Source organism: Aythya fuligula, chromosome 1 (assembly GCF_009819795.1).
Source record: "Aythya fuligula isolate bAytFul2 chromosome 1, bAytFul2.pri, whole genome shotgun sequence".
NCBI lineage: Eukaryota > Metazoa > Chordata > Aves > Anseriformes > Anatidae > Aythya > Aythya fuligula.
The window spans coordinates 101705389-101721027 of NC_045559.1; the positions used below are offsets into that span (position 1 = coordinate 101705389).

The 15639-nt window shown below is 37.3% G+C and overlaps 1 protein-coding gene across 6 annotated transcripts in view; it reads left to right on the forward strand.

The window, feature by feature from the left end:
- ROBO1 (roundabout guidance receptor 1) overlaps positions 1-15639 on the forward strand; it is a 735419-nt gene that overhangs the window by 637656 nt on the left and 82124 nt on the right. For all 6 annotated transcript variants that reach the window (XM_032207881.1, XM_032207886.1, XM_032207883.1 and 3 more), the window contains 3 exons: positions 5690-5810; positions 13184-13322; positions 14608-14735. In XM_032207881.1, coding sequence (XP_032063772.1) covers positions 5690-5810; positions 13184-13322; positions 14608-14735 — 388 coding nt within the window. The remainder of the gene's footprint in view (positions 1-5689; positions 5811-13183; positions 13323-14607; positions 14736-15639) is intronic.

The following is a 15639-nucleotide window of genomic DNA, read 5'->3' on the forward strand; positions in this document are numbered from 1 at the left end:
AAGCATAGACCATGTCTGACAGGTTAATATCACATGCCCATCACATTTCATTCTACATAAAATGTGATGTTGAGCTCTACTACAGAAGACTGAAATATATGAAATTTGTGACATTACATATGCAGAAACCCTGATTATACAAACAGGTCAGTGTTTCACTCTGTAGTCTAAATTTCATTTTCTTAAGCATTTAGGTTTGCTTTAGAGTTATTTTGCAACAGAGCACATTTCATTTATTAAATGGAATGAAAATAGGAGCTAAAGGAAAGTAAAAGAAAATATGCCAGTCATCTTCATATTTGGACTTGCCAAGCATTTTTCATATGGCTTCTTTCTTTCTCATATTACATAGCACGTTGCTGTGAAAAGTAAGTGAATCACCCACATGAAAAAAAATATTTCTTAATACAGGCAGATGGATATGCATCTATACATACAGAAATTTACATATGCATACACAAACATAGGTATATAAAATACGGTCTTAGGATAAGAATATATGTGTATAGCTATTCTGAATATGGTGATATGTTGTAGAATCCTTGGGTAAGTTTTTGTGGATTTGATTTATTGGCTGACCAAGTTGATTCGTTATTTGTATATGATTTTTTTTTTTTTTCACTCCTGGGTGGTCATAATTTACAATTCAGGACCTAGTTAACTGTATAGGTTCCTAGGGTTTTCTGAATCAACATCCCTAACTATTGTTGAAAGAAATAAATGAAGTGGACTTGCTCAAATGAACAATTTACTCATGAGGAGCAAAATATGGTCACGCACACATATAGAAAATAGCTTTCAATATGTCTTTGTAAATCACCATACTATCATATATTGTGTTACAGGCAACCAAAGATCATCTGTAAACTACTGATCACAATCTTTTTTTCCCGATCAATGTTCAGTACTATTTTCATATCCCCTACTTGCATAACCCTGATAAATTTGTTGATAGGCAGAGAACAGAATAAAATCCTAAGGAGACATTAAAAGTCAGAAAATACCATGACATCATTTCTGTATAAATGGAACATGATACTTGCTTCCATCTTTTTCAAAATTGAACTTAAAGCTTTGGCAGTTAGCAAAGCAATTCTTTTCCCATGATATGCAATACCTACCAGAATAGTGCAATAAAATTGTTTGGTATATCTTCTTCACTATGAAAAAAAAAAAAAAAAAAAAAAAAAAAAACCACCAAGACTTCTCTTTGTGTTTAGTATGATAACAACTCTTCTGGGGCTTGGGATGAAACATTAAACTGCCTGTCATTTTTTCAAATCATTATATCGTGACTACTTTGAAGCTGATGTACCCCTTTGAGTCAGGGGTATAAATGTGAGAAGAAGAGTTGAAGCACTGAAAGTAAAACCCCTGGTTAACTGTTACATGTCCACTGACTAGGACCAGCTCTAATTTGGCATGATTTCAGATAATACCCTCAAATGTGATTTGGCTCTTTACTGCTTTAAACAACAGATACAAACTTACAGCTTAGTAAGACAAAGAAATGTAACAGCTTTATGTGGTCATACCAAAATTTACGTGCGTGTATTCCGTTCTGTACTTTGTTAGTTAAAGCCATTGGTTCATAGTCCATAGGTATTTGTAGGATTTCATAGAATCAAAGTATCACAGAATCACAGAACTGTAGGGGTTGGAAGGAACCTCGAAAGATCATCAAGTCCAGCCCCTCTGCCAAAGCTGGTTCCTCAGAGCAGGCTGCCCAGGTAGGCATCCAGACAGGCCTTGAATATCTCCAGAGAAGGAGACTCCACAACCTCCCTAGGCAGCCTGTTCCAATGCTCCGTCACCCTCACCGTGAAGAAGTTCTTTCGCATGTCAGTGCTGAACTTCCTGTGCTCTAACTTGCAGCCTTTGCCCCTTGTCCTATCCCCACAAACTGAGAAGAGGTTGGCTACATCCTTCTGTCCCCTACCCCTCAGATAGTTACATACCCTGAAGAGATGCCCTCTCAGTCTTCTCCAGGCTGAACAAGCCCAGCTCTCTCAGCCTTTCTTCATAGGGAAGATGCTCCAGGCCCCGTATCATCTTTGTGGCCCTCTGTTGGACTCTTTCCAGGAGATCCCTGTCTCTCTTGTACCGGGGAGCCCAGAACTGGACACAGTACTCCAGGTGAGGCCTGACCAGGGCAGAGTAGAGGGGGAGGATCACCTCCCTTGACCTGCTGGCCACACTCCTTTTAATGCACGCCAGGATCCCATTAGCCCTCTTGACCACAATGCTTCTGCCCAACTGCTTATCCAATTCTCTAAGCTTGTCTTCATACAAGAGGTGCTCCAGGACTCTGATCATCCTCATGGCCCTCCTCTGGACACACTCTGCCAAGTTCATGTCCTCTTTATGTTGAGGGCCCCAGAGCTAAATGCAGTACTGAAGGTACTCTTTCCTATTGAGAGAAAAAGTGGCAAAAATTGCATGTACAAAACTCAGGTTTATCATAGCTACAGATTTGGTTTGCAATGTCTTGTTAATAAATAGAAGGTCTTGATCAATCTTATTCAGATGGTGGGTACATATTTGTTAAAACTCAATGTAAAACTTGGGTACTGAACCAGCAGAGGAAGTATATTATTCTAGCCATCTGTGAATGCTTAGTTGCAGACATACTTAATTCCACATGCCCAATATTTTATCATAATTGTGTAATTTATCCTATTTTTATGTTTTATATACCCACATAGCCTTCACTGTGGCTAAAGTTCTAAACATTTATTCTGATTTAATATGAAAAAAAAATCAACAAAGGAAAAAAAAAGAAGAAAAAAAATCTAAACGCATTCAGAATTTCCATCTTGAAACCATAGCTACTTTCCATAGGTATGCCATGTGTTTGAAAGTCTGCCTCAAAGTCCATGATACAAAAGAGAGTGAGTTCATAGTTTTATGCAAGACATGAGGGAATGTTTCCTCTGCATCTCCTGTCTTATGTAAATCTCAACTTGGAAGATTAGCAGCTTTCAATGATTTTTAACTGTTCAAATCTTTCTGCTTTAATGCTTTTCTCTGTATGTGGTTTGAAGAGAGGCTGTTCGTGATTCCTAGAAGGAATTCCTAGAATATCTCTTGCTAGAGGTTACAGTTTTCAAAAACATGCAGTTGTGCCATATTGAAGGGATTTTCGTAAATGCCAAAGTCACAGAGGAGCACAAGTACTACTGAATGTCAGTGGGACTTAAGTTCCTGAGACATGTATGAAAATCAAAGCTTTCAGTTTACATAGGTTTGAAATCATTAGGAGCTTCAGTAAATTCTTGTGGTGTGTAAATACATTTCTTTGTTTAAATCCAGTGCATTCAATACTGATGTACATGAAAATAATGTATTTCTGCATATATATCTGAATATATAAGTGCTTCAAAATGAATATGGAAATCTTTCACAATCACTTTTTAAAACCCTTTCTATAGATTAGTTGGAAACTAACAGCATTCTGTGATTTAGGGAGGTGTAAAATAGGAATAAATATAGAGAGATATGTTACAGTCTCTTCTGCTTACTGTTTCAGGTGGTCAACAATCTATTCAGGCTCTTGAAAAAATGTATATTTGCAGATCACCTTAATTTTTTTATTCTTCATGCTTGAAATCCCCATTGAAATTTCAGCATTACTAGATTGCTGGATGATAAAGGACATATCTTTTCTGTTCTCAATGAGTGCCAAAGGCAAAAGAATGAAATTTGTATGCAACATTGTCTACGTTACATGTGCATGTTCATTTATCTCAATAACTGACTGTCATCATTGTGTGTGTACATCTTACAATGATAGTAGGAGACCAATACTACTCCAGATGTCAAATTTTCAGGGATAGATTTCTAGCTGCAGGGAACTTGAGCAAAATACCTCAGATTGAGAACACTCTCCTTCTTGTCACTGACCACATTAGACCCTTTTATGTAGTTTCATCTTTGGTTTTTATTTGTTGTTTTCTTCCATCCATGCCTTGAACTTCAATGTTTTTCATATGTGATGTGAGTCATAAGTGTGTGTTCAACAAAAAATGTAATTAAATAATGTATTAATATATTAAAGTAAACAAGGTATGTATTCAGTTGCCTACACAAATTTTGTTGTATTTTGGTGAACAATGAAACTTCTTCAGCTGTTTTGCAAATCAAATAGAAGTAGTATTTTTAAAGGGACATCAGATATTTCTGTGTACTTCTAATGTATATTTTAAAATATTTAAATTTTGAATCACAAAAGGGAAATATGTTTTCTTGATTTGGATGCTACTGAAATTCTGTTATCTTCCAACAACTGAATTCAGAAGATAATTCACTTCCCAGCATGGGTTTAAATTGCTTCTGCCCGACTGCTTATCAGCCTTAAAAATTCCTTAATCGAAGGTAAATAACTTTATAAAGATTAAGAGCTCTCTTTGTTTCCTTTAGAAATAAAAATAAAAATAAGAAATAATAATAATAATTGTGTATAGTAACAAGCATCCTACCAACAATAGGATAATATAGAATCATAGTATGGTTTGGGCTGGAAGAGACCTTAAAGATTGTTCCAACCCCCCTGCCATGGGAAGAGACACCTCCCACTAGGACAGGTTGCCCAGGGCCTCATCCAACCTGGCTTTGAACACTTCAGGGATGGGGCATCAACAGCTTCCCTGGGCAGCCTGTTCCACTGCCTTACCACTCTCATAGTAAAGAATTTCTTCTTAATGTCTAATCTAAATCTACCTTCTTTTAGTTTAAAAACATTACTTCTTGTCCTATTGCTATATTTCTTGGTAAAGAGTATATTGGGCCCCAGCTTTCCTGTAAGCTTTGTTTAAGTACTGAAAAGCAGCTATAAGGTCTGATGGAGCCTTCTCTTCTCTAGGCTTAACGCCAGTTCCCTCAGACTGTCTTCATAGCTCCAGCTTTCTGATCATCTTCATGGCCATCCTCTAGACCTCTTGTAATGGGTCAATGTGTTATGCTGGGGAGCCCCCAGCTGAACACAGTACTTCAGGTGGGGTTTCATGAAAGTAGAGTGGAGGCAGAAAATCAGTGCCCTTGACCTGCTGGCCGTGATTCTTTTGATGCAGCCCAGGATACAGTTGGCATTTTGGGCTGCAAGCATCCATTGCTGGCTAATGTTGAGTTTCTCTTTAACCAACACCCCAAGTCTTTCTTGGCAGGTCTGCTCTCAATCCACTTACTGTCCAGCCTGTGTTTGTGTTTGTAATTGCTCCAGCCCAGGTGCAAGACCTTGGCCTTATTGAACTTCATGAGGATTTTTATTAAGAAAAAGTAATTGCTACACTTGATGTGAAAATGGGATTTATGTCTAGTGCTAATTTTTGCTCTTCATCTATGTCAAACTATAATAGTGCATAGAAAGGAATTGTAGCATTTTCTGCCAATGAGTATTAAACAGACCATTAAATAACTAGTATTGCACTACACAGAATGAAGAAAAGAGGTCTAAATTTGAGAGATTTCAAACTACAGATGTAAAACTAAGCCTCCCCCCCCTTTTTTTTTTCATAAGAAGAGGAAACTAAGTTAGTAGTTTCACTTTTTTCAACGTTTTGTTTGATTTGGAAAGTCACTGCTATCTTTTTTTTTTTTCTTTATCTGCAACAAAACACTTTTCAAGTTAATAAATATTATTAAGTCATTAGTTTCTATTAAAGTATTTTCTGTTATCCTTGTTTTGTCCTAGATCAGAGGAGGAAAGCTTATGATCACATACACAAGAAAGAATGATGCTGGCAAGTATGTTTGTGTTGGAACAAATATGGTTGGAGAACGTGAAAGCGAAGTTGCCGAGCTCACTGTTTTAGGTAAGAACTCTCCATTAAGACTGTGTTAATGAAAATGTCCATGAATATGAAAATATCCAACTTTGTTATTCCTAGGAAGCCTTTAATTAAAGGTCATTGTCAGCTATTTCCTTTTCGGTGTTTATTTTGAAAATGTTTTTTGTCACATTAGCACTCTAGCAAATGGGTGGCAATTAGAATTAGAGAATAAATTAGACTGCAAAAGACATTTAAGATAACCAAGTCCAACAATCAGTTAATGGCTTTGCAGTCTAGCTTTGTTGTTACTACAGAAGACACTTTCATACTTTATCTAACTGAAAATAATTCCAACGTCCGATGTCCACTGACTGTGACAGTACAATGAAACAATACCGAAACAAAAAGTGACATCTTTAAGAAGAGGCTATATTTTTTCTTTCCTTTTGAAGCAAATCACAATTATTCTATATTTCTATTATACATATTTTTTTGTTTATTATCCGTGCTGAGTGTTGTAAAGATATAACAGGTCTACTTGTTCAAATGATTCTAGTGATAGTTCCTTCAAGCATTAAAACATATTTTCATTTAAGATAACTATCTTAGCTGAAAATTGCATTATTTTGTTGTTGTTGTTGTTATGGCAGAAAAGAAACTGTAACTCCAGTTTCTCAGACTATCTCTCAGATAGACTGTAACTCTCAGACTATCTTCAGCATGTGAGAGTTGCCTTATCCCTGTAGATGAAGCTTTGGTAGTTTTCATTCAAAATGTGTTACATGTAACTTGGCAGTAGGGAAAGCTTGGGTTATCTATTGCTTCTGAAGGAGAAATTAGACTGTTTTTGTTGATTTGGCTGTTGACCAGCACCCCCAGGTCCTCTTCTGCCAGGCAACTTTCCAGCTGCTCTACCCAAAGATTATACTGCTGCGTCAGGTTGTTATGACCCAAGCACAGCACCTACATTTATCCTTGCTGATTGTCATGCAATTGGAAACATCCCATCAGTCTAGCCTATCCAGATCTGCAGAGCTCTGGAGAGCCTTCCTACCCTCAAGCAGATCAACATTCCCACCCAACTTGGTGTCGTTTGCAAAGTTACTGAGGGGGCACTCAATCTCCCCATCAATATTATTGATAAAGATAATAAATAAAGCTGGCCATAGTACTGAGCCCTGGGGAGCACCACTTGTGACTAGCCACCAAGCAGATTTAACTCCATTCACAACAACCCTTTGGCCCAGGCCATCCAGTCAGTTTTTACCCAGTGAGCAGTACAGCCATCCATGCCCTGAGCAGCCATTGTCTCCAGGAGAAGGCTGTGGGAAACAGTGTCAAATGCCTTATTAAAGTCACAGCAAACAAGCTACATCCTTTTTCTTGTCCACTAAGCAGGTCTTCTTGTCATGAAGGAGATCAGGTTAGTCAAGTAGGACCTGCCTTTCACAAACCTATGCTGACTGGGTCTGATTACCTGTTTGTCCTATATATGCTGTGTGATGGCACCCAACATGATCTGCTCCATAACTTTCCCTAGCACCGAGGTCAGAATGACAGGCTTGTAATTCTCCAGATCCTCCTTCCTGCCCTTCTTGTAGATGGGCATCACATTTGCCAACCTGCAGTCAACTGGGACCTTCCCAATTAGCCAGGACTGCTGGTAAATTATTGAAAGTGGCTTGGTAAGCACTTCAGCCAGCTCCTTTGGCACTCTTGGGTGCCTATTAGCCCCATAGATTTGTGGGTGTACAAGCAGTGTAGTAAGCTGCTAACCATTTTACCTTGGACTATAAGGGCTTCATTCTTCTCATCAGACTTGAGTACCCTGAGAAGAATTAGTCTTACTAGTAAAGACTGAGGCAAAGAAGGCATAAAATACCTCAGCCTTTTCCTCATCTCTTGTCATTGTTTTCCCCCACATATAATAAAGGGTGGAGATTCTCCTTAGTCCTACTTTCTTAATGATGTACTTTAAAAAAATGTTATGTATATTATCATCTTTTACTGTAGTGGCCAAGTTAAGCTCTATTTGGGCTTCAGCCCTCCTAAATTCTTCCCTGCATGACCTCACAACATCTTTGTAGTCCTTCTGAGTTGTCTGTCTCTCTCTCTGTTGTTGTTTTTGTTTGTTTGTTTGTTTGTTTTTGTTCTGTTTTTTGTTTGTTTGTTTGTTTGTTTGTTTGTTTTTCCTGAGTTACTGAAGAAGCTCTCTGTGCAGACGTGCTAGTCTTCTCCACCAGCTCGTCTTTCAGCACATAGGGATGGCCTGCTCCTGTGTCTTCAAGATTTGTGCTGTTCTAGAAAAATGTCCAGCCTTCCTGAACTCCTTTGCCCTTTAGAACAGGGTCCCAGGGGACCCTGTCAAATAGGTCCCTAAAATCAACCCTGTGACAATCCAAAGTAGCAGTTCTACTGACTGCAGAACATATTATTCAGGTTTAAGATGTGTTTTGTCAGTCTTTGGCACTTTTGTGTCTCATTACTTTTTAAAAGTATGATGCAGGCGACTTAAGGTTCTGCTCAGAGTTTTTTATGAAGCAATATTATCCTTAACGAAGTGAAATTATCTGCCATTTTAAAGTTGCTGAGATTGAATATCCAGCAAGACAGTCTTGTAATTTTCTATAACTTTCTGTAAGCTAAGGAAGGATCTTTGTGATCCACCATCCTGGTTCCTTTGTTGTTTTTTTTCTTTTTGTTTGAAAACCTTTGAAGGACGTCATATGGAAATTTACTGTCACATAGACTTTTAGAACTTTAGAACTTCAGAGCAGAATCTAGAATTGATATAGCCTTCTGGCTATAGTTACATGAGTGAAGTCCCGACACTGGGCTCCTTGTCACCTGTACTGTTTAACTATTCTTCTAACCAGAGAATCACAATATAAACTGTTATATATAATTCATGCTGGAAATGGTCCTCCATCTGGTTTTCCCTTCAAATGAATTTCTGATTTTCAGTTTGGGGAAACTAGGAGGCTTTTATTTTCAAACAGGACAGTAAAGCTTTGTCTGTCTTATCAATCTATGTCTAAAAAATTTTAATACACTTCATTTTTTCAAGTTGGATCTTAGATACGAGTCAAAAGGCATGAGAAACATGCTGACTTCATATATTAATATCTTTCAGCATAAATCTTATGTTTATGGTTTTTGGTTATTTGAAAGTTGAACTTTTGCTTTTAGGTCTGCTTCAAATCAGGGGGACGATTATAACCCAGAGACTGTAATATTAGAAGATTTCAAAGTGTTCCTTACTAGGCTTTCCTTGTATTTACCAAATAATTGTGTGACAAAGATAGATACTTAGCTAGTATCAGTGTGATTTCCTTTATCCATTTATGCACTTGAATAAGAGAATTAAGAATGGGCAGACAAAAGCTCTTGGGCTATTACTCTTCTGATAGGAATCTGACCTAGAGAACAGTATGGCTCAGGGCTCAATTCTAGCCATGGCCCAGGACTCAAATCTGTTCAACATTTTTATCAATGATCTGCATGCAGGAGTGGAGTGCATCTTCAGCAAGCTTGCTGATGACAAACTAGGAGGTGCTGTTGACTACCTGAAGGGATGAGGAGTATTGTAGAGGGATCTAGATAGATTGGAGCACTGGGCAATTAGCAACAGCATGAAGTTCAGCAAAGGAAAATGCTGGATTCCGTACCTGAGACAGAATAACGCTGGACACGGGTACAGATTGGGAGGCGAGTGGCTGGAGAGCAGCTCAGTTGTAAGGGATCTGGGGGTGCTGGTTGATAGCAGTCTCAGCATGAGCCAGCAGTGGGCAGCCAAGAGGACAAAACACATTTTGGGGTGCAGTAAACAGCATAGCCAGCTGGTCAAAAGTGATTACTTGGTATATTTAGCAGTGGTACAGCCTTGCCTTGAATATTACATGCATTTCTGGGCTTCACAATATAAAAAGGATCTTAATATCTTTGAAAGCTTTGAAAGAAGAGGGCAGCAAAGCTGGTAAAAGGCTGGAAGGCGTGTGCTGTGTGGAAAGGCTGACACCTGGATTGTCTGGTCTGGAGAAGAGGAGGCTGAGAGACGACCTCACTGCTCTTTGCAGCTTCCTGAGGAGAAGCAGAGAGGGAGGTGTCAGTCTCTGTTCCCTGATCACTGATGAAAGGACACAAGGGAATGGCACAAAGCCAGGAGAGGTTCAGACTGGACATTGGGAAAAGTTTCTTCACCATGAGGGTGGTCAAATGCTGAAACAGGCTTCCTGGTGAGGTGGTTCATGCCCCATGCCTGTAAGTGTTCAAGAGGCATTTGGGTAATGCCCTCATTCATATACTTCAACTTTTGGTTAGCCCTGAAGTGGTGACGCAGTTGGACTTGATGATCTTTGTAGGTCCCTTCCAACTGAGCTGTTCTATTTTGTTCTGTTTTCTTCAATGGCATCCCTCAAAAATGTATATAAAACATTGGATATATTAAAAAGGAAATAAAGATTAAAATGCAGAAAAATAAAACAGTGTTGTAGAGATCTTCCATGTTTCATAAGTGAGATATACAAAATGAGCTGAAACTGAATATTGCAGTTGTGCTTGTATCCCAGTTCTTCAGAGGTGGGGTAGATGGCACTCTGAAGTGGAGAAAACTGCCTTCAGGTAAATATTTTATTATAAGTACATAGAATACAAATGGATCAGGCACACAAAAGTCTACAGAAGTATGGGAAAAAAAAATCAACTCATTTGTAAAAAAATTAAAAAAAAAAACTCATTGTTTGGCCAAGCGTGCTGATAGTTCCTACCTTCTTGGTTTTACAGTACAATCAGAATTGTGTACATGTAAAACACAACATTAAGACTCATTGTGCAGTCATATCTTTACATCAGATTTAAGGAGTCCTAAAAAGATAAAATCCGGTAATGGAAACAGTGACAAAAACATTCACTGCAAGTGTTCCTGGATGTTATTGTAATTTAAGTGCTTTTGATATTATTGCTGTATATCTGAACATTCACAATGGTGTGATTTGTGTCCAAATGAATATAGGTATTTGGGGATTTACTTTGCTGACCTTTTACAATGCTGTCTTGGTGTAGATAAAGTCACTTCATCTTATTTTCATTACTGAAAGTTGTAGACTGATAAGAAGTATACAGAGTTGTCAGAAAAGTAGGCCTCTTGTGTTGTGTTTTTTTTTCACTGTTGCACAGCAATCATGTCCTTACCAGATCAGTCCTTTATATTTTGCAGGATTAAACTGAATATTCTTCCTCAAAGGATTCTTACTGTGATGCTTAAGCTGGAACATTTTTCTTTTATTCAGGATTGTGGTTTTACTGCACCTATAAGAAAATGGGGGGGGGGGGGGGGGGGGAGGAGAGGCTATTAATGTATTTTTGATTTAATTAATTGAAAAAACAACTAATTAGAAATTTAATTTCTAAGTCATGATTTAGATTCATATATTTAGGTCCTTGTTTTATTTCTCACTTCTTGAATACAAAACCAGGCTTTAACTGACAGCATTATCAGCCTGGTTGTAAAGCAAAGCAAAGGTAAATTTTCTACGAGACTGGTGTCCCGTTTGTCTGGACATCCTCCAGACTAAAGGAAATTTTTCTATAGCGTTTTGCTTAGTTGTCACTTCTACTTCATTCCTTTTTGAACCATTCAATGGTTTTATAATACCGAATTTGTAAACACTTATCTGCATAGTGGAAGTGATATTTGTGAAGTGTGGTATTAGTCAAACGTAACACAAATGTCAGATGCTAAGAATATAAAGCTGTCTCTTTATCCTTCTGTCAGGTTCTTTTGTACTCCTATGAGAAATCTGTGGCATATTTTGGAGTATTCACAGTTCCTCATGGTGCCAGTGGCTTCAGACTCATCTAGTTCCAGGGAGATGATATGTATATCTTTAATACATACAAGTCAAAACATGCAACTGTCTTCTCATTTCTCTCAGAGCTTTCACAGCTTTATAGGCAAAAAGGTCATCTGCCTTAGGCAAAGGAACCTGCAAAGTGCTCTCATGTTCTTTTTTGGACATCTTTTTTGTCATTTGATGCTGCCTCTCAGGATGAGTAATTCTTCTTGGAGGATCCCAGTAATTCTTAAAATACTTCTCTTCTTTGTGCATGTGAAAACCTCACTGCACCACTCTGGTATAAAACTCTATGGACAGTAGAGCACCATAAACTTTGGACCCTGTTGCAGGTAGAAAAATGTATGGATTCCTTTCTTGAAATTTCTAGCTTCTAGTTGGGTTGCCACAATAGCACAGCCTGTGCTGAGGTCTCTTTTCAGAAAACCTGAGAGAATTGTGCAAAATGTGTGTTTCTGACTCTGGTGAGACAGGACGGGGGTCATCCATGTCCTACCATGTGAGTCAGGGATAACAGCAGTGTTTATTAGCAATAATTAGAGAGAAGACCCTGTAGGTATTTTTGGCTTACTTTATTTTGTGTGTTTTATTTTCATTAAAGAAAATTTTATAATGTAGCACTGGAAATGACCATCATGTGCTAGCTGCTGCTGACGTGCAAGCAACCTCATAGAGCTAGTGTGCTGGGCATTACTTGGAATTTATATGCACCATTGAGTCACAGCCTCTAGTAAGATAGTATTTAGTTTGTGCCTTCTGTCTTTTTGAAGCGGTGCAGCAGAGGAGTAGTCATTTGTCTGAGGCCTTGCAGCAGGTCTGCTTCTTTTTAAGGGTCAATGCATATTCAACTTGCGTATTCAATAAGATGTGATTTTCTTTAGGTATATGTGATGTACCTAAGCCTGAAGAAGAAAAGGCTCCTGGGTAACCTTAATGCACCTTTTCAGTAGCTAAAGGGGGCTTATTAAAAAAGATGGAAAGCAGCTTTTTGCTCAGGCACACAATGACAGGACAAGGGGGAATGGTTTTAAACTAAAAGAGAAGAGGTTTAGATTAGAGGTTAGGAAGAAATTCTTCACTCAAAGGGTGGTGAGGCACTGACACAGGTTGCCCAGAGAAGCTGTGGATGCCCCATCCCTGGAGGTGTTCAAGGCCAGATTGGATGGGGCTTTGAGCAACCTGGTGTGGTGCGAGGTGTCCCTGTCTGTGGCAGGGGGATGTGAACTAGATGGTCTTTAAGGTCCCTTCCAATCCAAACCATTCTATGTTTCTGTGATGTGATGATATATAAGAATTAAGCTTGGATCCTGAACTACCATTGAGACTACTGTACTGAGATGAATAATGCTAGGTATTTATACAGCTACAGGTCTTCTGCTTATTGTCTGAGCTTTTGTCCTGGGGCAAAGAGCTAGAGGAGCAGTGGCAAAATCAGCTCCATTGGATTCATCCCACTCTTCCTGTTCTCTAACAGCTGGAACTGAGGAAAAATCACAATTCGGGCACAAAACTGCTGAACTAATCCTTTAATCCTTTTTTTATTATTATTATTTTTTCCTTTAGAAAGACCATCTTTTGTGAAGAGACCAAGTAATTTGGCTGTAACTGTGGATGATAGTGCTGAGTTTAAATGTGAGGCAAGAGGTGACCCCGTCCCTACAGTAAGATGGAGGAAAGATGATGGGGAATTACCAAAAGCAAGGTACAGTATATGGAGTTAACTTTCTGATGACATTTAGTTTGGTATATGATGTTGCCATTCAACATTTGACTGCTAACATTTCTTGTTCTTGAATAGAAAAGGCTTCATAAGTCATTGAGCTCAATTTGAAGTTATCAGTTATATTAAAACTTAAGAATTGCTTGTTCTAAGCCTTTTATTGTGACAACATGAAAAAAAAATACACCTCAGTTCAGTCAGTAATATCTGAAATAGATTAAGATTTCACCTGAAAAACCTTCTGTAATTATTAAAACTTTGAGGGAATGTATAACAGTTAATAAATTAGCTTACAACATCAAGAAGTGTATACTGGAATTGCAATTGATGTAAAATGTAGTCTGTTAATGTACCAAGCTGTCTTGGTTATATATGGTTTTCTTATTAAATCTCTAATTTATTTTTTTTCTGTCCTTGCTCTAATTCAGGCCAATAAGTAAAACACCTTATTAAAGGAAAATACAATTCCGTGATAGATAATACATTTATTTACTTGAAATACCCATACGTACATCAGTTGAAAACCTATTGAGAGAGGTTTTCAAATCCCTCCTAAGCAGGAGGGATTTGAAAGAAGACACAGTAACAGTTGGCTCCTGTCATCCAAATTCATTTTTCTGTTAATCTAGTCTATAACTTTAATAAAAAGTATTGTGTTTTTAAGAGGAAAATATGGTTCCATGAAGAGAAACACATTGACAGCATTATACAAAGAAGAGGAAAAAACAGGTGATGAAAGGACAGGAAACGGTGAAAGGCCACACATCATTCTTTAGAAAAATTATTGAATGAGTTGCGATTTATACTGAAGTTTAACCAATTCTGATCTTTCTGAGGACAATATTTTCTTTTCAACTATATTAAAAAATAAAATAAAATCTTTCATTCAGATGGAAAAAGTATGGAGAGAATGATTACTATTATTAAATTTACCTGTTAAGACAGTTCTAATAATTAAAAAGTTCTGTGGTAGAACCTTATAATTGTATTACACTAGTGAAATTCTACTGGTGCCAGCGAAACTGACTCATGTTGCAAATAAAATCAGAATCAGGTTTTCAAATTTATAAATATATATTTTGCTTCAAAATCTTTGTTTTTACATTATTGATTTACAATAATTTTAAAATATTTTTATTTATAAGGGAAATGTATAAATAAAAATATTTCAGAGGAAAAACACGGTATTCCTTCCTACCCTTTACAGAAGTTATACAAAGTTCTACCTTTTTTCTTGTTCATTATATATTACTATGTATATTTAAAGATACGAAATCCGTGATGATCATACCTTGAAAATACGGAAAGTTATGGCAGGAGACATGGGCTCATATACTTGCGTTGCAGAAAATATGGTTGGAAAAGCTGAAGCATCAGCTACTCTAACAGTGCAAGGTAAGAATGTTTCTTTATATATTATTCTAACCCAGAATTAAGAGAAATGGATTTTCTCCGTGGCAAACTTAGGGAGTTGTTATACACAGACTAGTTGTGTCTATAAACAACTCATAGAGTTGCTACTTACACCATATATCTATGCCGTGCTGTGTAAAAAAAAAAAAAAAAAAAAAAAAAAGCAAAAATAACATTTTAGTTTAAGCTGTATTCAGCTTAATGGAACAGAAGCATTTCGTATGTAACATTTTTCTTAAGAGTCTTTACCTTACCAGGGTGGGGAATTGAATACATTTTGAATTTCAGTGTGTTCAGAATTGTGTTATTTACAAGCTTTTTATCTGAAACACTAACAGAACGAATAAAACCAGTTTTAGCAAACTACATTACTTTAAATTTAGTTTCAATTATCTGCTGATTTTTTTTTCAATTAAATGCAGTAAAAAAGCATTGAATGATAAATCTGTGTGTATATCTTATAATGCATTAACCCAGACCACTGGAATTTCAGTTGTTTTTTCATTATAAAAGCATGTCATAGCACTACTGTTTCTCTGTAAGATAAAATTCAGTGGAACTCAGTGTATTAATATGTATAAAGAGTCTTCATTGCCTTTATACACACAATCCAGATGTTCACCATTCAGATAATCCCTTTCTTCCTTTCCTGGCTAGCAGACAGGCAATGATGTCATACTGATGCTTTTTTTTTTTTTTTCAACACGCTGATGGTCCTCCTGTCCTTTTTTCTGTTTAGTGGGAATTAGTCATTATGAAGTTCTGGGGAAGTATAGGCTTAAAAGTATTTTATTTGGTAACTGCACTCTATTTTGACACATTTACTGTAGCAGGAAAGGTCTTGTCCTTAACCTGATCTCCTTTTTCCACTAGAAACATTTGGTAT